This window comes from Psammomys obesus, unplaced genomic scaffold, assembly GCF_907164565.1.
Source record: "Psammomys obesus unplaced genomic scaffold, mPsaObe1.curated_primary_1811, whole genome shotgun sequence".
Lineage (NCBI taxonomy): Eukaryota > Metazoa > Chordata > Mammalia > Rodentia > Muridae > Psammomys > Psammomys obesus.
Window position 1 is genome coordinate 39,439,830 of NW_026587216.1, and position 22,274 is coordinate 39,462,103.

Sequence of the window (22,274 nt, forward strand, 5' to 3'; positions counted from 1 at the left end):
AAGAAGAAGAAGAAGAAGAAGAAGAAGAAGAAGAAGAAGAAGAAGAACCTAAAATGTAGAAGGCATTTCCATGGATTGTGCATTTAATTTTTTCTTTAAAAACATTTACTTAAAAATATTTTATTGACATGTGATGTGTGTGTGAGAGAGAGAGACAGAGAAAGAGAGGGGTTCCTCGGCTGCACTTGGGGTCAGCAATCAAGCTGCGAGAGATGGCTGTCTTCCATCATGTGCACCTCAGGGGTTGAGCTAAGGTGCTGGGCTTGGAGGCAGGTGCCTCTACTCACCCATCCCTCTCACCAGACCCTGAGGGATTTTTCTAAGTCCTTAAAAGACTACAGGGAGTCCAAGGAACTATGATAAGGAGTTCAAATGGTCTACAAGGTGAATATGAGTCCAGCCTGCACTATCCAATGATGCCTTGTCTCAAAACAAACAAACGAAGAAAAGAAAGACACAAAACAACAAAATAAAAACTACATGGGCAATATGTTCTGCTGGGCTTATATCTGTCCTTGGATTTTCTGTTTCCATAGAACCCATCAATGGTAATGGGTCTAGATCCTTTCCCTAAAAATACTGTCCTTTGTCTTTTCACTAGTTTTCAGAGGCAGAACAAGTAAAACCTCAGCTTCAATTATTCCAAAGAGGCAGAGGGAAGTGCACTAGAACCTGACCCAAGCCCGTCCCAGCCCGAGCTGACACAGGGTTTACCTGGATAGTTATCACCATTCTGGGAAAGAACAAGGGTTTCAAACAGCAAACAGACGTGCATGGAGTTGTCACAGGACTGCAGATTGTTTCTGAATGAAAAGCAAAGGCGCAAGGGGATGCAAACACGGCTTCCTGGCCACTTGCTTTTTAAAGAAATCTCCAACAAATACAACTAAGTAGTGTTTGAATTATGATTCAGGCAACTAAAAGACAACAAAGCTCTTCAGGGTGGCCTTGGGCAGCAGCCTCCTGGACCTGGTCTCACAGCCCTCCTGTGAGGGCTCATGATTCAAGTTTAGGGGTGGATGAATATGCTTCCTACTGATTGAATATCTGACCATTGAGAGAGGCTTTCTGCCCCTTATGCCAAAGGTGCAGGAATATCCAGTAACAAGATAAAGCAATAGTGCATAATCCTTCAGCTTCTCAAATGATTATAATTATAACTAATGATAATGCCATAATGGTGGCAAGGCATACTCAACAGCTATAATCTTCTCACACAATTATCACCAGTATTAATAAGGCTAATTGTGACTCTAGATGCTTGCAGTCTTCCACCTAAAAATCCTACAGATATGAAGCGGTGCTCCCGCCGCTAGGAATCTCAGCTAGGGTCACCCCCAGAGGGGGACACCAACCCACCCATAAAACTTTCAACCCCAAATCTGTCTCACCTACAAGAAGTGTAGGGATAAAGATAGAGCAGAGATTGAGGGAACACTAGCCAATGACTGGCCCAGCTTGAGAGACACCCGATGGGAGAGAGCAAAACCCTGACTGTATTAATGATATTCTGCTGTACTTGCAGACAGGAGCCTAGCATAACTGTCCTCTGAGAGGCTTCATTCAACAGCTGATGGAAACAGATGCAGAGATCCACAGCCAAACAATAGGCAAGCTCAGGGAGATTTGTGGAAGAGTGGGAGGAAGGATTGAGGGTGCAGGAGGGGTCAAAGACACCACCAGAAGACCTACAGAATAAACTAACTTGGTCCCAAACAAAGAGCTTGCATGGGCTGCACCTAAAATTCTACACATATGTAACAGATATGCAGTATGGTCATTATGTGGGTTCCCTAACAATGGGATTAGGGGCTGTCTCTGACAACCTTTGGAATCCCTTTGCCCTAGCTGTGCTGCTTTGTCTTGCCTCAGTGGAAGGGGATTCACTTAGTCCTGCTGTGACTTGAGGTGGCAGGATGGGAAAAAGGATGGGGAGGGGGGCATGAGGGAGGGATTGGGAGGAGAGGAGGGAGGAGACTGGGATCAGGCCACAAAGTGATTAAAAACAAACAAACAAACAAATGAAGGGGAAAAATCCTACAGATGAAAATGTCAGTGACCTTTGCTAGAATGTTTCCAACTGGGCAAAATTCATGACATGGTTGTAATTTTTATACGAAGGAACTTCATGAAAACACATCCAACTCTCTCAGGACAGGTTGATTCTATAGAAGCTGCAGACATCCTTTAGGTTTGCTGTTTCAGCCCAAGATAATGGCCCGAGGGAGGGATAGTCTTAGTGTCTGAGGATGCCATGCTGAGGTGAACTACAAGGTATTTAATCAGGGTGAGTGGAACACAGGAAAAGGGGGTTGAGCGCTCAGACACAATAAAACTTAACCTTTACAAATTCTGATCTACTGCAGTCCCCCACGTGGAAATTATGGCACATGGCCTCACGGATGCGGGGCTGCCTTATCATCCTCTTCTGTTCCCTCATTCCTCAAAATGCACACTGACCGAAACCCCCCCCCCCCCGCCTCTCACTGTCTTGGAAGCCAGGGCACTTGTGTTCTTGCTGTGATGACTACTAGCCAGCTTTGACCATGGCAAAGAATTTCACTTATGGCTTCAGTATATCAATTTGCATAATGTTTGGAAATAGATAAGATAGGCCCAAGGTCTCCATTCAGCGCTGAAGTTCTTCCAATTCTTTGAGTGAAACCTTTGGTTTTGATAAGTTCATTCTTTATATGACAAGATAGAGTAAGTGAAAATTCATCTAAGACAGGGGCAGTGTTTGCTATTTTGCTTAACTGTGAGTGCACTAAGAACTGTCTAATGTCACAGAGAAACTCTCCTGCAACTAGGATCAAAACAGGCACTCACCCCATGGCACACTCGGGTTTGTGACCTCTTGTCTCTTGTGGGGAGAGCCTTCAAACTGGTCTACCAGAGGAATTCCTCACCTAGTCACAAGTCAGTCCTCTGGCCCCCTCTGGGCCTCTCTTTGTCACTTCTCTTCCTTCTCTTGGTTCTAGGTTATCGATAGCAGAAGGGGCTGTGACCACAGATAAACATATAAGAACGCCGTAAGAGCGGGGGTGGAGTGGAGAGAAAAGCTCTTAGGCCTGTTCTGCTCTGTGTATGTCAACACGATACAAACTGGGAAGGACTCTCAATTGAGCTATTGCTCCCATCAGTTTGGCCTGTGGGCAGGTCTGTGGAAGCTTTTTCTTGATTAATGACCAATGGGGAAAGGCCCAGCTCAATGCTGGTGTGTTAGCCATGAGCTAACACCTGGGTTGTACGTGAAAGTAAGCTAAGCAAGTCATGAAGAGCAAGCAAGCAAGCAAGCAAGCAAGCAAGAGGCTTTCCTCCATGGCCTCTTCTTCAGTTCCTGCCTTGATCTCTCTAGATGATAGACTGCAAAGTAGAAGATGAAATACATCCTTTCATCCCCAAGTTGATTATAGCCAGTGTATTAATACAGCTAGAACTAGCACTGAGCCACAGGAGGAGATAACAGCCTTGAGCCCAGTTTCTGCTGTCAGGGCTGGTACAGGAAAAGGGTGAGAAACACATGTTGGGGAGAGAGTGTGCTAACCAACAGAGTCACACGTACTATACTGATACCTCTAACTTGTCCAATTGCTCAGATGCAAGATGTTACTATTCTGCAACAAGCCAACCTTGGGGAAACATGCTTGCCCATTCCTTCCTTCAAATCAGGGTGCCCAGGTGTGCATCATGCCTTCACCAGCCACAGCCCAACACACCACGTACTATGTCATCGTTTCTTGACTTCTTCAGGCCCCTGAGTTTGTATTCCAGAGGACAGGAACCATCACTGATGTGACAAGGGCGCTGGGCTCACTCCCTGCAATCGATAGGTTGGGTCCCCTTCTGCAGCAGCCAGACACAAGGGTGATGACGGCTCAAATATGTGAAGTGCATGAACCACACAGAACTCTGTAATACTGATTCTGAGCGTATTCCTACAGATGGCTTTAAAACTCAGATTACGAATACACTGGCGTTTGTCATTCCCATTTTGCAGATAAGGAAACTCAGGCTTAATGAATGTGGTGCTTTGAATAAGAATGGCCCCCACAGGCTCATATATTTGATTGCTTAGTCATCAGGGATGGACACTAATTGAGAAGGATTAGTAGGTGTGGCTTGCTGGAAGAAGTACGTCACTGTAAGTAGGCTCTGAGGTTTTAACAGCTCATGCCAGGCCTATTCTCTCTCTCTCTCTCTCTCCCTCTCTTTCTCTCTCCCCTCCTTGGTCTGAAGATTAGGATGTAGCTCTCAGCTACTGCTCCAGTGTCGCCCAAGGTGACCAGAAAACACAGATATTTACATTACACCTCATAAACATAGCAAAACTACAGTTACAAAGTCACCATGAGAATAATTTTATGGTTGGGGTTCACCACAACACGAGAAACTGTATTAAAGGGTTGCAGTTTTAGGGAGGTTGAGAACCGCTGAGCTAGAGTTTTCTGAGAAAAGAAACCTTGATTGAGAAAATACTTGCATCTGATTACCTGAAAGCAAGTCTGTTGGACATTTCTTGATTGATATTGATGTGGCTCTATATAGCAGTATTGCCAATCAACTGGCTGAGGGTCTGGTTATCTATCCAGATACACAATTCAAGTGGGCAAAGGAGTTCTCCAAGTGCTGGCCTTTGGCGATTCATTTCCCTCCATAGTTGGCAGTAGTGAGGAACATCAGTAAGCACGAGGGAAGAGCAAGAGGTGCTCCTTCCTTATGCCACAGGCCTAGGGAATCAGGACTCCCTGCCTTGGCACTGCTAAGGCTTTTAGGTGGGGCTAGGAAACCAAGATCCCTGCGCCCTTGCTTGCAGCTGCTGTTGCTTGCAGCCTTCAGGCTGGTCTAGTGTACCAGGCTTCTTTAGGCCTTGACAGTAGCCAGTGCAACAGCCCTGCACAGGCCTAGAGAGTAGACTCCTCAGCCTTTAACACCGGCCAGTGACATAGCCTGGTCTGAGACCCTTGGCCCCACACACTTAGCTCTCTAGTGACAAGGGCATGCAGGTTCTCTGCTCTGGCTCCTTCAAGCATTTGATCCATCCTCACTGTCAGTTCTCCACCCTGTCTAGCCACCTCTCTACTTCTATTTTGGTGACTCTTCCTTTTTTCTGCCCTGGCCAACTTTGAAGTGTCCAGAAGCTTCTTCAGAGGCCAGAGAGTTGGCTAGTTTGGCTTCCCCCAACATGGCTTGCTCCCAGCAATCACTGCAACTGCTCTGCTTCTGCTGTCTTCTATTGCTTCTAGCTGTGTTGCCAGCTCAGCATACATTACTAAGGGTAGGCAAGGAAAACTTCCTTTTTTGAACTGGACTTGATGTTACAATACCAGAGGAAGCACGGAGGGCTGTATTCCAGTTTGCTGAATTAGCCAAAGAGCCTTGCTTAGGTTTGGCCTCTTAGCACCACCCACTGCTGTCTTGCTGCTTCACAGCCAGCAAAGTGCTTCCCTCAGTGGCATGGGTACAAACGGTTGCAGGGACACCTAGAGTTCACCAAAACTTGAGATAGCAAAGTCTGGTACAAATTGTTTAGCATCCAGGGGCTGGGGTAATCATTGTGGTCATCACTTAGCTCTTTGAAGGCAGCGAAATAGTGTTCCAGACAGATGGTCCGGATAAGCACCCTCAGGCTGGCTATAGACAGTCCTTTTGCTTAAGGTAGCAGCCATGGCAGGAAAAGGGAACAATAAATGTCACAGCCTCCATCTCTACCATTTTTGCTTACGTACTGGTAAGTGGACACCAGGAGTACTTAGACTATAATGAGCTCATCATCAATATTAATAGTGACTTTAACAGATTTTAACAGTGCTTTGTCAGGGCTTAATGCTTGCCCAGTGACCCAGGAAGAAGTGGGCCCCCCTCACCTGTCTCAGCAAGGCTGTGAGCTTGGGTGTAGGAATGCAGTTCATGTCACAAACACCTAGGATGGAGCCTATTTCTGACTACCTGTTAATACAAAAATCATATCTGCTGGAAAGTTATTCTGCAATCGAGGTCTTTGCAGATGCCAAGTTTATGCCTTTGAAACAAGATCAGCCTGGGTGGGTCCCTAAATCCAATAGTGTCAGTATCAAAGGATAAGCAAGAAGATACAGGGGAAGGTAGAGGCAGAGCTTGTAGGTAAGCACCTACTAGCCAAGGAACGTCAAGGCTAAGGAGCAGCCTCAAAATGAGGAGAGGGACAGGTTGTCTCTTTGAGCCCTCGGGAGGATCAAGTCCTGCAAAATACCTTGATTCCACACTCTGGAAGAACAAACTTCTGTTGTCTTTTGTCGTTTGGCACATGGCCATTTACAAGTTCCCAAAGAGACTAGAAAAAAATGTCACTAGGGGCAGTCTGTTTTTACAGCTTAGTCTTCTCCATTGTAGCACGGGGATCTTAATAAGCCTGATTACTTGGGATTACTGTTAGGAATAGTGTTGTACCTAATGTGCTTAAAATTGGCTGTGGCACAGCTGTATGTGGCCTTAAGAGCATACTGGCGGCACAGCTAAGGACCATCTGGATAATACCTGTGAGTAACAGGATCAAAGACAATCCTTTCTGTTGTGTTTCTCTGTGCCGCATAAATTATTTCCAAGGGACACACAATCTGATTTTGCAATCAGAAGGCATCTGTAAATCTGAAATGGTATTTTAAGGTGTAGAGGTTACACACTTCACAAGCTCACTGTCAGAGAAACAAAACAAAGCACGGTGTTGTTTTGCAGTGGTGGAGTATTTAAAGCACTCACACCCTGGCGGGAATCCCATGGTTCCAAGGAAGAAGAAATCTGATTATCAAGACCTAGGAACTCCAGCAAACAAACTGCTGTGGGTAAGCTATTCTTTCAGCAGGCCAGGTGTCAGGCTCTGAAAACTCACTGCCTGCCACCTAGAGAAAAGAAGCCTGATTTCTTTCCCTGGGTGCTTGTTTTGACAGTTGGTACTTGTAAAACTGGTCACAGAACAAGGCTTCCAGATTTCATTAGAACGTCTTTGTATTCTAAATCTTTATAGACTACCTACTGTTCAGTTCTGATATTTGTACTTCAAGCATAACACAGAACTTTAGCTAAAACAACCAATCTCTCTTATGAAAAGCACGATTTTGCCAGTGAAATACTAAATCCATTCTAAGCACCATTGAGTTAAAGATTACAGAGGAGAAGGCACCCCAGCCTAGGGCCAGAGATGGAGAAGGACTGCTGAGGGGCAGCCACTATGAGAAGCAAGGGTCTCTATGCTCCCAGCTCCGCTGCAGAATCAGCCCAGAACCTGGCAATAGGCAGATGGGTGGTGAACACTTCTTAATAATGACTGTAAATTTTCAAAAATAGACCACTTGCAAATTACTGTTGTTAGCAGCTCCTTAGTGTCAAATGAACTAGACTGTCTTTTATCTCAGCAGAAACCGATAGACTACAAGTTATTATCCTATCCAGTGTCCTCTAAGTTAGCTGTGAGACCTCTGTTAGGTGAGAAGCATTAATCTAGGGGTGGTTGAAGATTCGGGGGGTGGGGTGACAGTGGCTGGCATCCTCAAGTGCAGGCAGGAGAGACTGGAGCATCTGATGCAAAGGAGCATCTAGATGGGCAATGCCAGGGAAGGTTCCTGAACATTCAGAACTCTCAGAGGCTTCGTGGGTATACCTCTGCTCTACCCACCTGCTCCCCTACCTTCCTGCCACAGCCATTCTTCAAACTGAGGTTTCTTCTTCTTCCTCAGGGTCTCTGAGATCAAGGCTCAGTACCACACTTTCCTGCCTAGGCATAAAGGGACTTTTAATTGACTAATTTTGCTACAGGTAGCTTCAAGCAGAGTAGACAGGGGAAAGAAGGAAGGAAGAAGGAAGCAAGCAAGGAAGGAAGGAAGGAGGGAAGGAGGGAAGGACGGAAGGAAGGAGAGAAGGACTGAAGGGAGAAAAGAGGTAGAGAGTAAGAGACAAAAATGCATGGAAATGGTTGAAAGTTCTAAGACCCTATTTGGTTATCAGGAATAAGACCTTGATATTTCTATTCTCATGGTTCCATTGTCCATCCTCCCATGGCATGAGAGACCCTGAAGACCCATACTAAATTTCTGAAAGCATCACAAGAGATTCTCATGTCTTCTTTTCATTTCTGTCACCACTCAGTTGTCTGCCTTTCAAAGCTCCCACCAAACCTGACTCTCAAGTCTCCGTCTCTTTGGTCCTGAATGCTAGGCTTCTATTTATCCTAGTTTCAGCCAGCTCCTTGACATTCCTCCTGTATTCCAATGGCAACTAAGTAAAATATGCACAAACACTAAATTCATTCTCTTTTCTCTATACTTGCCTCATACATTTCCAGTGGTCACTATGTGTCCATCCAGATACAAGCACCTTCCTGCTGAAGACTGAAAGTGGAGAGCCATCTTGGACTCCTTCAGCTATTGCACTGAGGATTTCCCCGAGTCGGTGCTCTCCTGTCTTCCACTTCCTTTATTCTCCATTACTTTCACTCTTCTTCACTTTGGAACATTTCATTGTGTCAGCTACTGATGGTGCTCCTCTCTCTTCCCTTCAGAGAACAGCTCCCCAAGGTGAACTAAGCCTGTAAGTTTGCTGTCAGAAGCTTTCTTCCTATTGCCTGGCCACACTCACTCTCCTACCTAACTCCCCACGTGCTCTCTAGTCTTGGCTGCTGAACCACAGTGCTCCTAAGATTTGGCATCTTTAAATTTTTGCATGTTTCAGAATGTTTCCCTCCCAGCTTTCAATACCCATAACCCTTTTGTGTAAAAACAAACAAAGAAGCAAAGTATAAGAACACAACAAAGCACTATCCAAGATTCCCAAACCTTAGGGGCAAGAGAGATCCTGCCCAATGACCCATTTGTAACCTTTGACCTGTGCTCGCCTTGGGCTCATGGAGAATCAATGCTACAGTCTTCCTGCTCATGTATGTCTGGGAGAGGGAAGCCCCATGTGACCCACCATCATATGTCCCATAACATTCGTCTCACCCTCCATTCTGGCCCCTTACAGAGTTGATAAAGAACGTAGAAGAAGATAATACCTTGGTTTCTCATCTTGAGGAGCTTCCATTCAGCATGATCACCAGGCTAGCAGACATTAACAGCAATGACAGCTGACCAGAAGGACCACTGAGGCCCGCACTTTGCACCTGGCTTGAGATGTCAAACTGTAGGTCTTATTTTTATGAACTGAGACTGGGTCTTAGTACTTCGAATAGATAGAAAGACTCCTAGGGCAAAGAAGTATCTAGGTAACTCCTCCCCAAACCCAGAGCTTGTGAAGCTTGTTTAAGTGTGGCTTTAGCAAATGAGGCTTGTTTCGAAGAGGGTGAGTCAGCTGCTGTAATCAGAAAAGGAGCAAGCAGGAAGTGGAGTCCTGACATTCACCATGGCCTTGCCTATGCCAGGTGGAGGATTGAGAGCTTCTTATGATCATGCCAACCCTGCAGAGCCAGCTTTCTTACCAATTTTAAAAGCATGAAAGCTGTGATTTAAGGAGATTAAGTGACTAGTCAAGGTCACATAGTGATAGAAATGGTGCTGCTGTCACCTCCAGAGCAAAACACAAACAACACCGGTGACTTCTTCAAAGAAGAATTCTTATATACCTGCATAATAAATGCTGCGGAACCTATAGCACAATGTACAATGTGGGGAGTTAAAGGCAAGGGAATTGACTTTGGAGGCAAGGTTTGTCCACTCAAAAGACACAAGGAGACTGGACAGGCAAGGAATGCTCTGGGGTTAAATGGCAGAGACCCGCCCTGACTCTGAACGGCATCTTTACACTCTCAGGAAGCACAAAGAAGGCCACACACTCAAGTCTGGATGCAAGTCACTTCACTTCTGTCGACTATCTCCTTCACTACAGAAAAAGGGCATGATCCCACTGAATACAGACTTTCCGTAAGGAACACCTCTTGTTGGGTGATGGGTAAAAAAGAAAATGACAAGGAAACACACCTGGTCTCATTGGCACACCGGATCTTGCAGCCTTCCTTGGGAATCACCAATCCTAGATGCATTCGGAGCCTGCAGTTTGTGGGGCCTGTGTGTGGCCACACATGAGTTCCAGGATGCATGATGGAGTATTTGATCTGCATGGAAAGTATGACACCCAATCACCCATCTATCGAGGCATAGAGAAGCAGCAGAATCGGTATCCATTCATATGAATCTTTGTAACCCTCGGGACTTAGGTTAATATCCTAGTTCATTGTTAAGGAGGTAAAAAGCAAGCCCTCTCATTTTCCAAAAACTGTCTTAACACTGAACATTTTTCCACCTTCAAATTCGGACATAAACCCCATGAAATTATGTTTCATTAAAAGTGAATAGAAAAAGAGACATCCAATGTGCCATGGGAAATAACTGTGATTTTTGTAAAGGTCAGTTCTGTCTCTTTCCTGACAACAGACTGTGTTCTTCCCATCTCTGAAAATACCCCTGGTACCTGTCCTCTCCTACATCCTGTTGTCTCGGAGAACTTTTCTAGTAAAGCGCAGGTCTTTGGAGCTCCTTTACAGGCATTCTCATTTTTCCTTCCTGGAACAAAACACGATAAAACCATTGTGAGAAGTAAATCACAGGTGCCATGTAAGTTCCAGCTACCCTGTAAGTTAACTAGGAGTTCAAGGCCAACCTGATCAGCATAGTGAGACTGTCCTGAAACACACACACACACACACACACACACACACACACACAACCAAACTACAGTAAAAGGTTATCTTATCCCATTTGGACCACAGGTGCTGATATAATCACCTTCAATGTTGGAATGTGAAGGCCAAGAGAAAGACAGAGGCCAATGTCATCATAAGGCCCTTTTGTATGCAAAAGTGAGAGAAAAGAGTCAGTGATTTGTAAAAGACTGACCAGCCATTGCTGATTTTAGAGATGGAAGGACATAAGACAAGAACCACAGGCAGATTCTAAAATCTGAAGCCTCTTGAAGGATAACAACTTGGTTTTAGCCAGTGAAACTCACTGCAGACTTCTGAGCCATGCATGCCACTAGTTTGTACTAATTTATTATAGCACATACCAGAAATCAACACAGCCTGTAAGAAAGGAAGATACCTTATATCCTATGCCTAATCTGAAGTGCATTTCTAAGAGATAACAAAACATTCTGAGTTGGAATTTGGTGTATTTTTCAATGTATTAAGAATCTTTAAATGTTGATAAAATGACATTAAAATGAAGAGCACGAGGATCTTTAAGCAAAGGTATTTTTATGAGTAACTGTATCAAGAACAGATTCTGAGACATCATCTTCAGCATCCTGGCCCACGTCACATTCTCCACACTCTTCTTGGGAAGAGAGGCTCAGAATGCATGCAGTAGCACTAGCTCTTGTGCAAGAGTTAAACAATAGTTTTGTTTTTTTTTTAAGACAGAAATTTTTGTTTTCCTGTTCAAAATTCCTATAAAAGAAGCTACATCTAAAGATGAGTTTGACTTTAATGTTAATGTACCATAAGATAATCTTATGCTAAGAACAAAGTAAGTTCTAAGAGATAGAGCTTTATGACTTCTGCCCCAGTGAAGTGGACCTCTAGACTTAGGAAATAGTTTGTATAGTTTGATATACATACAATATATAATAGCTTATACATACAAATGTATAAGCTATTATAACATACTTTTTGTTGTTGTTTTGTTTTTGTTTTTGAGACAGGGTTTCTCTGTATAGTCTTGGATGTCCTGGATTCACTTTGTAGATGAGGCTGGCCTTGAATTCACAGTGATCGGCCTGCCTCTGCCTTCCCAATGCTGTGATGAAAGGCGTGCGCCACTACGCCTGGCTCATACCACACCTTTAGGCTTTGGATTTCCAGGGCATCTATGTGGAAGGTTTAGAGAGAGCTGCTGGCAGGAGACCATCAGCTATGGCCTATGCTGCTCTGCCTGGGGCTGGGTGAGGTCTCATGGCTGGAGAAGCCACCAGAGCAGCTGGGTTTTCCTCAGCACATTGGTGAAGCCTGAGCTCGTGCAACACTTGATTGATCAGTTGTGCCAAGATTACCAAGTGGTTCCTGTCACCAGGGTCCCAGGTCAGGTCTGGGTTAGAGACCTCTAGGCACATAAGAAGTGAGGATCAATAATCTACATATGCACAATCTGAAACTAACTGGGCTTTTTGGGCATGGTGTTCAAATGACCTCAGGTCTAGACCATGCTTTGATCATAAACACTCAACTGGCAAGGTCCATGCCAATATTGCCAGATCAGAAAAACTCTGTAACCTGACATATTTCTGGTCTCAAGCATCAGGGGTAGACCTTGTATTTCTCCTGTAGTCGGAAAATACAGATTATCTCTCAGGAGAAGGTTGTGTGGTAGCAGTTCAACATCTGCAACTCGAAACCTATAGTTTTAAGTATCCACATGTGATTGGATGGGTCCAGTAAGCACAAAATTTCCATCATGCTTACCACGGTCAGATCCTTAGAGTGATGATGTATTATGTACAATGTGCCTAAGAAGACAGGCACTTAGGTCTTATTATACATACATACATACATACACACACATATGGAGAGAGAGAGAGAGAGAGAGAGAGAGAGAGAGAGAGAGAAATGTTCACTGTGCCCAAGAAGGCAGGCACTTAGGTCTTATTACACAAAGGACAAGCTGACATAGAGAAGGATTACACAGTAAATAGGAGAGCAGAGAATTGAGAATTCCAATGGAGCTGTCATGGACCAAATACACACACACACACACACACACACACACACATACACAGTGCACTTTCTATATATTCCTATTATTGCAGAGAACCCTGACTAATGCAGGCCTCAAGACCACCTCTTTATTGCCTATTACAGATGAGTTCCTATTACTCAGCAACCCTGCAGAATCACTGTCATATAGTCAATGCTCCCCACTAGTCACTGATGGTGGAACTAGTTCATACTCAACACAGTTATTTTTCATTAGTCTTTTCAATGAGATTCAGGGTATGACCACATGATAGAGTAAGAGAAAATACATTTGGGACTATAACCAAGGACAATGATTTCCAAATCCTATGCTTCAAAGCATGCTTCCTCATTTTGTTACATCATGGGTTATAAGGCAGGAGGCATTCAGTTGACTCTGTAATTGAAAAAGGAATGCCTGGCATTGGTAATACAATGGATTTGCTGGCATTTTCATTGTTTGTCATCAAAGTTAATTCTCAATAAGTCCAAACTTGGTTTCTTTGGGAAAATGGCACAGGAAAGTGAGCTAGCAGGCAATGCAGATTTAAAGAATAATACAATGCTTGCATGTGACTTTATCAGGTATATTCACGGAGTTAGAGACCTGGGTATATTCTTCTTATGGTTCAAGATTCTACAGAGAGGACAATCCATTCTTCATGATAACACTGATCAATGAATAGTGGCTACCCAGCACAACAGTGTAAACTGTGCCTGTTGTTCCCAAACCCAAGGCATTAAAATATGGCTGCCAATCTCATTCTATCCTGGGCCACAAGCAGATCGCAGAGGACCTAAAGCTTCAGTCATCCAGAAGTGACGGACGATCCATTAGCACTGTTTCCCTGAGGCTCCAGAATAAACATGTGCAGCATACTTCCTTCGTATTTTAGTCATGGTTGGCAATAATTGTTTAACTTGTGAGCAAAACACACGTTTAACAGTAGTCATGTAGTAGTTTATTAGCATTCTGGAGAGCAAGCACAGGGCCTTGTAGTGCCCAGGCTAGTGTTGTGACACTGACCCAGGCCCCTAGTCCTGCAGGTAGCCATTTACAACCTTATTTGTGAAGAAAATATATCTGTCAACTCTAGCATTCTTTAATGCTAAAACCTTGATCATTCTTATATTTTGGTTTTGAGTCTAGCCTTTAATGGCTGAGCCACACCATCATTCGGACAAAGTGGCAGCCTACAGAATGGAAAAAGGTGTTTACTAACTATGCAACTGATTAGAGGGCTAATATCCAAATTATATAGAGCTCAAAATCAGATATCAAGAAAATGACCCATCCAAAAATGGGGTACAGAGCTGAACAGAATTATCAATAGAGGACACTAAAATGGCTGAAAAACACTTAAAGAAATGTCCAACATCCTTAGCCATCAGGGCAATGCAAATCAAAACTACTTTAAGAGTCCATCATTATTCCAGTCAGATTGGCTATGATCAACAAAACAAGTGACAACTCAAGATAGAGAGGATGTGGAGAAAGGGGACACTTACATACTGCTGGTGGGAGTGTAAACCCCTCTAACTGTGAAAATCAGTAGAGTAGTCCACAGGAAGATGGGAATCAATCTACCTCAAGATCCAGCTACGTAATTCTTGAAGCCCATCTTACCATCAACTATGTTTATTGCTGCTCTATTCATAATAGCTAGAAATTGAAAACAACCTAGATGTCCCTCAACAGAAGAATAGATAAAGAAAATGTGGTCCATTTACACAATAGAGTACCTCTCAGCCATTTAAAAAAATGAAATCATGAAGCTCACAGATAAATGGATGGAATTAGAAAAAAAAAATCATCCTGAGTGAGTAAAGTATCATAACCCCAGAAAGACAAAAATGGAATGAACTCACTTATATGCAGATATTAGCTGCTGAGTCAATGATTACCAAACTACAATCCATAGACCCACAGAGGTTATGTATAGAGTAAGGGACTAAAGAGAACAGATAGATGATTAGGAAAGGGAAATAGAACAAACAGATATAGATGAATTGGGAGATGGGGGCTGGAACGGGAGGATCAAGAGCAGGTTGTGAGAGGGAATAAATGGAGTGACAGGAAAACCTAAAGGGCATTTGAGGGATAGTATGGAAATCCAATACGGTAGGAATCTCCTGAAAAAAATATACAAGTAATGGAGAGACAGAGTTTCAACTGGCCATCTCTTGCCACCAAATGAAGCTTCCTGTAATTGGGATTAGGCTACATCTAATTGAATTGTTGGCCAAAGGGGCTGGACAGAAATCCCCAAACAACTCAGGCTCTTGCCAAGACTATTGGTGGCTCCCCACAAACAGACAGCAAGACCTCACTGCTGAAACAGCACCTACACAGTTCATTGAACATTGAGATGTTGAACCATCGCCTATATAGAGCCTTTGCCCCTACCTGCTAGAGTCTCTGGCACAGGAAAGTACTTTCCACATTATCAAAATAAACACGTAAACAACACGTCAACCACAACCCCTTTATCTACTCACTGTAAGACATGCTGAAGGCGGCACAAAGCTTATGGGAGTAACCAACCAATAACTGATTTGACATAAGGCCTATTCCATGTGATGGAACTCGCACCCACACTGCTTGGGTAACCAGGATCTAGAGACTAGAAAGCCCAGGGATCTAGGGCAAAAACCAAGTAATACTGGTTTAAACTAAAGACAAAAAAATGTAGTGATAAAATGACTCCTAATGATATTCTGCTACACTCATGGATCAGTGCCTTATTTAGTCACCCAGAGAGAAGCTTCATCCTGCACCAGATGGGAACAAATACAGAGAACCACAGTCAGAGAAAGAGCTTTTGGAACACCCAGCACCAGATGGGAGGTCTCCATCAAGTCCCTTTCCTTAGAACTCAGGGAACCCTGTGAAAGAGGAGGGAGAAAGACTATGAGCCAGAGAGGATGGTGGACACCAAGAATAAAAGGCCCTATAAACCAACATAAGCACAACTCACAGAATATAAACACATATACACTCGCAGAGACTAAAGCAGCCCTCACCCCTCACATGGGCCTGAACCAGGTCCTCTTGTATTATGGCCTCCAGTTCAATGTGTTTATAGAATTCCTGAAAGAGCAAACAAGTGTGTCTTTCATGTTCGTGCCTTCTCTTGGGCTCTTTCCGTTCTGTCGGTTTGCCTTGCTCAGCTTCAATGTGATAGATTTTGTTTTATCTTGTTATATATTTAAAAAAATTAATGAATAAATAAAAGAATTAAAACTTAACCATTAGAGTGAATGGTAACAACAGAACTGTCATTTATACATGCTAGGAGAGGGGAAAAAAAAATCAGTTTTTTCCAATGGAGTGACACTAGGTATATCAACCATTCCAAGGAAGGCCTAATGTTCAGGAGTAGCTGACCAACCACAAGCTGCGTGTGTGTGTGTGTGTGTGTGTGTGTGTATGTGTGTGTGTGTGTGTGTATGTGTGTGTGTATGTGTGTGTGTTTGGTTACAGTTTGGTGTTGTTTGGGGGAGGGGTGTTGTTTTATTTTGCTCTCTTGAATTGGGGGATTTGGTTGGTTTTGGATTTTTGTTTGACTTTTGAGAAAGAACTTAAAGTTGGGTGGGTAGGAAGGAGGAAAGGGCCTGGAAGGACTCAAGGGAGGGGAAGACTAGGATCAAAATATATTTAAATAATGTTTTACATAACAAAACTATAATAAAAAGTTGATCATTCAAAAAGGAATACAGTTGCTGAGAACAAAGCGTGGTGGTACATCATTTGCCTAACATATGTGACGTTCTGGGTTTAAATCCTTGTAACACACTAACTCATGCCCTCACATACACATTCTCTTTCATTCACAACCACATATTCTCTCACACACGCTCTCTTACACATACACACTCTTATATACACACAACTTTCTTACCCACATACTCTCTTATCCACACACGTTCTCTTTCACACACATATACTCTCTCACACACGTACTCTCACATATATTCCTTCTCTCACACACACATTCTCTTATATACACACATACTCTCTTACACACATACACTTATTTACACATATACACACACACATATACTTTCACACACATTCTCTTACACACACACACACACACACAGTTCAATATCAATCATATTACTTAGAGACTCTACAGATGTACTGGAGCTATGTAATGAAATACACAAACTGAATGGTTTAAGCAACAAAAAACACATGCTTGTTACACACTTACACAAACACACACATACACATATACTCACTCACATATTAAATTTGATTCAAAATGAAAATCAGGACATAAATTCGGCATTCTTAATAACTCTAGTAAAAAATAGCACACGGTACAGATTAGGCATCTGAAGCCGAATATCATTAACCTTATCTGCTTATACTAATAAAGAATGTAACAAATTTACTAAGGCATTTTAACCAAAATGTTTACCGGGACAATTAAAAATCAACAGGAAGAACAATAGCAGAAAGAAAGTTATGAGTGAGGAACTAGGAAAGAGTCACAACATAAAACAACAACAACTTTATCCTTCGCAGTAGCTCACACCCATGCTGGCATCATTTTATCCACCGCATCACCTGCATTTTACAGCAGTGGCTACAGTTCAGAGGCACTCCTTTCTGAGACAGAGACAGGTGTGGTTGGCTTTCCAGTCACACACACACACGGTAGAGTACGGTAAATAGTGCACCACTTAACAGTGGAGACGAAGAAAACTGAAAACACTTGTCATCTGCGCATGAGAAAGGCCATCTAGGAGCCAAGATCTCACCTTGCTGCCACAGTGTGAACTGGCTCCAGTCCCCCTTCTCCCGCAGGTTTTCATCCTCAGGCAGGAAGAGACCCTGGGCTTTATCCATCACCATGAGGCCTTCATCACGGATGAGCTTCCAGTTTCTCTCTAAAGACTTCAAAGAAGATGTTAGTTCCACTGAAATAAAAATATGCCTTCCAGAATACATCATAATGACTTTCAGTTGTTTCTTGTTTGTTAAAGAAAGAAATACAAATTCCTTTGTTCATTTAGATTGCTTATTTTAATTTCTGTGGAAGCTCTTCTCAAGTATAGTGAGAGGGTAGGAAAGGGAAGGAAAAAGGGAAAGGAAGAAAGGGAAGGAATGGATGCATTTAGATAGAAAGGCAGCTTATTATTGGTTAAAGAGTTCTTGCTAGATACTCTTGCAGAGGACCAGGATTTGGTTCCTTGAATCCACAACATGCCTCAAAACTGTCTTTAACTCCAGTTCCTGGAAATTCCATGCCTTCTTTGGGCATCAGGTAGACACGTGATGCATAAACATACATGCAGGAACACACACACACATAAAATAAAAATGAAAGAAAAAATAAACTTATTCTATAGATTCAATGCAATTCCCAGCAAAACACCAACACAATTCTTTACCAAGAAAGAACAGTTCTCACCTTCATATGGAAAAACAAAAAAATCCAGAATAGCTGAAATAATCCTGTATAATAAAAGATCTTCTGGAGGTATTTCCATCCCAGATCTCAAGCTGTACTAAAGCAACAGGAATAAAAATGGCACGATACTGACATAGAAAGAAACTGGTGGATCAATGGAATAGAATCGAAGACACACAAATAAACCCACACAACTATAGAAATTTAATTTTTGACAAAGAAGCCAAAACCATTCAATGGAAAAAAAGACAGCATCTTCAACAAATGGTGCTGGTATAACTGGATGTCTCCATGTAGAAAAATAAAAATAAATCCATACTTATCACCCTGCACAAAGTTAAAGTCCAAGTGGATCAAAGACCTAAACATAAAACAGACAAACTAACTGTATTAGAAGAAAAATTGGGGAAGAGCCTTGAACTCACTGGCACAGGAGACAACTTCCTGAACAGAACACAGCAGCACAGGCTCTAAGATCAACAATCAATAAACGGGACATCATGAAACTGAAAAGCTTCTGTAAAGCAAAGGACACTGTCATCAGAACAAAATGACAGCCTATTGACTGGGTAAAATCTTCACCAACTCTACATCTGACAAAGGGCTAATATCCAGTATATAAAGAACTCAATAAGTTAAATAGCAACAAACCAAGTAATCCAATTAAAAAATGGGGTACAGAGCTAAACAGAGAATTCTCAACAGAGGAATATAGAATGGCAGAGAAACACTTAAGGAAATGCTCAACATCCTTAGTCATTCAGGAAATGCAAATCAAAACAACCTTGAGATTTCACCTTACACCCATCAGAAGGACTAAGATAAAAAAACAAAAACAAAACAAAAAAAAACTCAAGTGACAACACATGCTGGAGAGGTTGTGGAGAAAGGGAACCCTCCTCCACTGCTTGTGGGAATGTAAACTTGTACAGCTACTTTGGAAATCAATTTGGCACTTTCTCAGACAACTAGGAATAGCGCTACCTCAAGATCCAGCTATAGCACTCCTAGACATATATCCAGAACATTTTCAAGTATGCAACAGGACATTTGCTCAACCATGTTCGTAGCAGTTTATTCCTAATAGCCAGAGGCTGGAAATAACCCAGATGTCCCTCAACTAAGGAATGGATACAGAAATTGTGGTACATTCATACAATGGAATACTACTCAGCAATTAAAAACAAAGAAATTATGAAATTTGCAAGCAAATGTTGGGAACTAGAAAAGATTATCTTGAGTGACGTATCCCAGAAGCTGAAAGACACATATGATATATACTCACTTTTAAGAGGATATTAGCCATATAATATAGGATAAAACTAAAATATATAGCCCTAAAGAAGCTAAACAACAAGGAAGACCCTAGGGAAGATGCTTAATCTACATTCAGAAGGGCAAACAAGATAGACATTGGAAGTAAAAGACAAGGGATGGGACAGGAGCCTTCCACAGATGATTTCTGAAAGACCCTACCCACCAGGATATCAAAGGAGATACTGAGACTCATAGCCAAACTTTGGGCAGAGTGCCAGAATCCTAATGGAAGAAAAGGGAGGTAGAAAGACCTTGGAGGGAACATGAACTCCACAAGAACAACAGAGCCAAAATACCTGGGCCCAGGGGGTCCTGCACAGACCAATACTCCAGCTAAGGACCTTACATGAAGAGGACCTAGACCCCCTGTTCAAAGGAAGCCTGTTGGCTGCTCAGTTTCCAAGTGGGTTTCCTAGTAAGGGGAACAGGGATTGTCTCTGACATGAACTCAGTGGCTGGCTCTTTGATCATCTCCCCCTGGGGGGTGCAACCTTTTCAGGCCACAGAGGAAGATGATGCAGCCAGCCTTGATGAGACCTGATAAGGTAGGGTCAGATAGAAGGGGAGGAGGTCCTCCTCTACCAGGGGACTAGGGAAACAGCATAGGGGGAGAAGAGGGAGGGTGGGTAGGACTGGGGAGAGACAAGGGAGGGGCCTACAGCAGGGATACCAAGTAAATAAATTATAATAAATAAATATATAAATTAAATTAAAAAAACAAAAACAAAACTCAGTTATGCTTATATAAATATGTTTTTGTTTTAATCCCAAGTGTGGGATGTGGGCATGCCTTAGTTTATCCACAGCTGATAATTGCCTGGTGGGACTGGGAGGGGGAGTGGTCTTTGCTAGCTGCAGTTAGTGGAATTCTGAGGACTCAGACAGGGTATAAATATCAGAGCAGGGGAGAGCTAGGGACTCCAAGAAAGAAGAAGGCTGCTGCTCCCCATGTTGTTGCTGGCTTATCCACTGTGTTTGGTGTTGATGGTTTGCTGACCACTAGATATCCTGATGATTGAGATTGGTATGGCCCCAAAGAACTCAATGACCCTAACTGAGGTAGCTAAATCTAAAGAGACCTACATCCCTTTCCCCACTAACCATTTCCCTTTCCAGCCTGTTGTTGGGGTATTATTAGGTAGGTATTATTAGGAGGGAAAAGGGGTGGAGAAGGGAGGTAGAGGCATAAGAAACAAAATTTAAATAGACCAAAAAGATTCACCAACACTGCTCCCCAATTCTGGAATAACAAATATGGCCAACTGAGATCAGTAAGGCTAAGATTTGTCATCCCCTCTTTTAAAACCAGGGAGCCTTTTTATATCATGTGAAAAACACAAGGACCTCTTAAAATACTGCAGGGCAAGAGATTTTGATTAGAGAACGCTTTGGGAAGTCTGTTTCTGTGAAAACCATCATCACCTTCCTGCAACCTGTGCATTTCTTCCTCCTGTGGAGTGGTGCCAATCACTTGTCCTTGTTCAACACAGTCCAACGTTCCCTGTTTATTCTTCCCAAGCTGGCAGTTTATAGCTAGCAAGTCAAAGAGCACATTTCAATAAAGGGAGGCTCAGAAGTCCATGCTGTGTTAGGGCCCCAGAGTAAGAGAATTGGATGATTTTGTTTAGAATTTCAAAATTATAGGAAAGAAGGAAAAATAAATAAATGCATCACAGGACTTTGCAGCCCATTCATCCTGAATGCACCTAAAATTGCCACACTCCACAGCAGTATTGTGGCTTGTTTGAGTTGCTAGATAAATATGTTAGATTCTTGTGAACCTGTCACACAGACAAGGAGAGAATTACCTCTCTAACACATGAAATTGCTTTCCAAATGAAGTTATTGGAGCCTTATAAGGGCAAGCTCTTCCTTCCCCTGCCCCCAGTATTTTAGAAATTCCCTTGATTTCTTTTGAAAGCTGATTTTAAGGGCATAGTTGGGAACAGCTGATCTTTTGTTACTAAAATAGGGCACAAAGTCCTAGGAGAAAATGTTAACGTGATTGCATCACTCAGTGTAATTTAGATTTTCTACTTAAGAACAGGCTGTCTTTTTATACAAAATGTCAGCCCTGCACCTTTCACCCCAGCTTCCTTGGGAAATGTTGCCAAGGTGCTTTTCCATGGTAGTAGTGATTTTTCTTGTGTGTTTGTGTGTGTTTGAGTTTAATTACTCTCCCTGCTGTGGAGGGGGCACATATGTGTCATTGTGTGTATCAGAAAGTTAAAAGACAATCAGAAGGAGTCATTTCTCACCTACCATGTGGGTCTTAAACATCTAATTCCAGTTTCAGGCTTGGCAGCAGTCACCTTTATGTTGTGAGCCATGTAGCCGACCTGGATTTTCTCCTGCCACCATTCTGTGTCGGAGGACATCAGGCTCCAGCCTTTCACTTGCACTAGTCACTCGACACAGGGCTGGGCACGCGGCCTCCCACTGCAGCTGCATCTTGTTGCTCTCCCAGCTCTCCAGCCCCCAGTCAGCCACCATGACACTAACTCGGCTCTGGTCATCTAATAACTCACACTCTGATCCTAATTCTCTCCGGTTCTGTCCCTTCACAGGCTACAATGACTAACCGGGAGCCACAGAGATTTCTATTCCTTTTTATTGTAAACTGTCAACTTGTTATTTCCTCTCCTGAGTTCAACACTCTGTCACAGAAGTTAACAGCTGGAAGGATCCTTACTGTTGCTCTAGGGGGAAGTTTTCTTGTCAAGAAACACAAAACGACTCTGGGAGTGGTTATTAATCCTACAGCCCACAGGCCTGTGCCCAGCAGAGCTACTGGTGTGTGTGTGTGTGTGTGTGTGTGTGTGTGTGTGTGTGTGTGTGTG

General features: G+C 43.0%; 1 protein-coding gene across 6 annotated transcripts in view; it reads right to left on the reverse strand.

Moving 5' to 3' along the window:
• Asph (aspartate beta-hydroxylase) overlaps positions 1-22,274 on the reverse strand; it is a 202,511-nt gene that overhangs the window by 8,362 nt on the left and 171,875 nt on the right. For all 6 annotated transcript variants that reach the window (XM_055603353.1, XM_055603350.1, XM_055603352.1 and 3 more), the window contains 3 exons: positions 17,465-17,600; positions 10,438-10,529; positions 9,948-10,081 (listed from right to left, as the gene is read on the reverse strand). In XM_055603353.1, the coding sequence (XP_055459328.1) occupies positions 9,948-10,081; positions 10,438-10,529; positions 17,465-17,600 (362 nt within the window). The remainder of the gene's footprint in view (positions 1-9,947; positions 10,082-10,437; positions 10,530-17,464; positions 17,601-22,274) is intronic.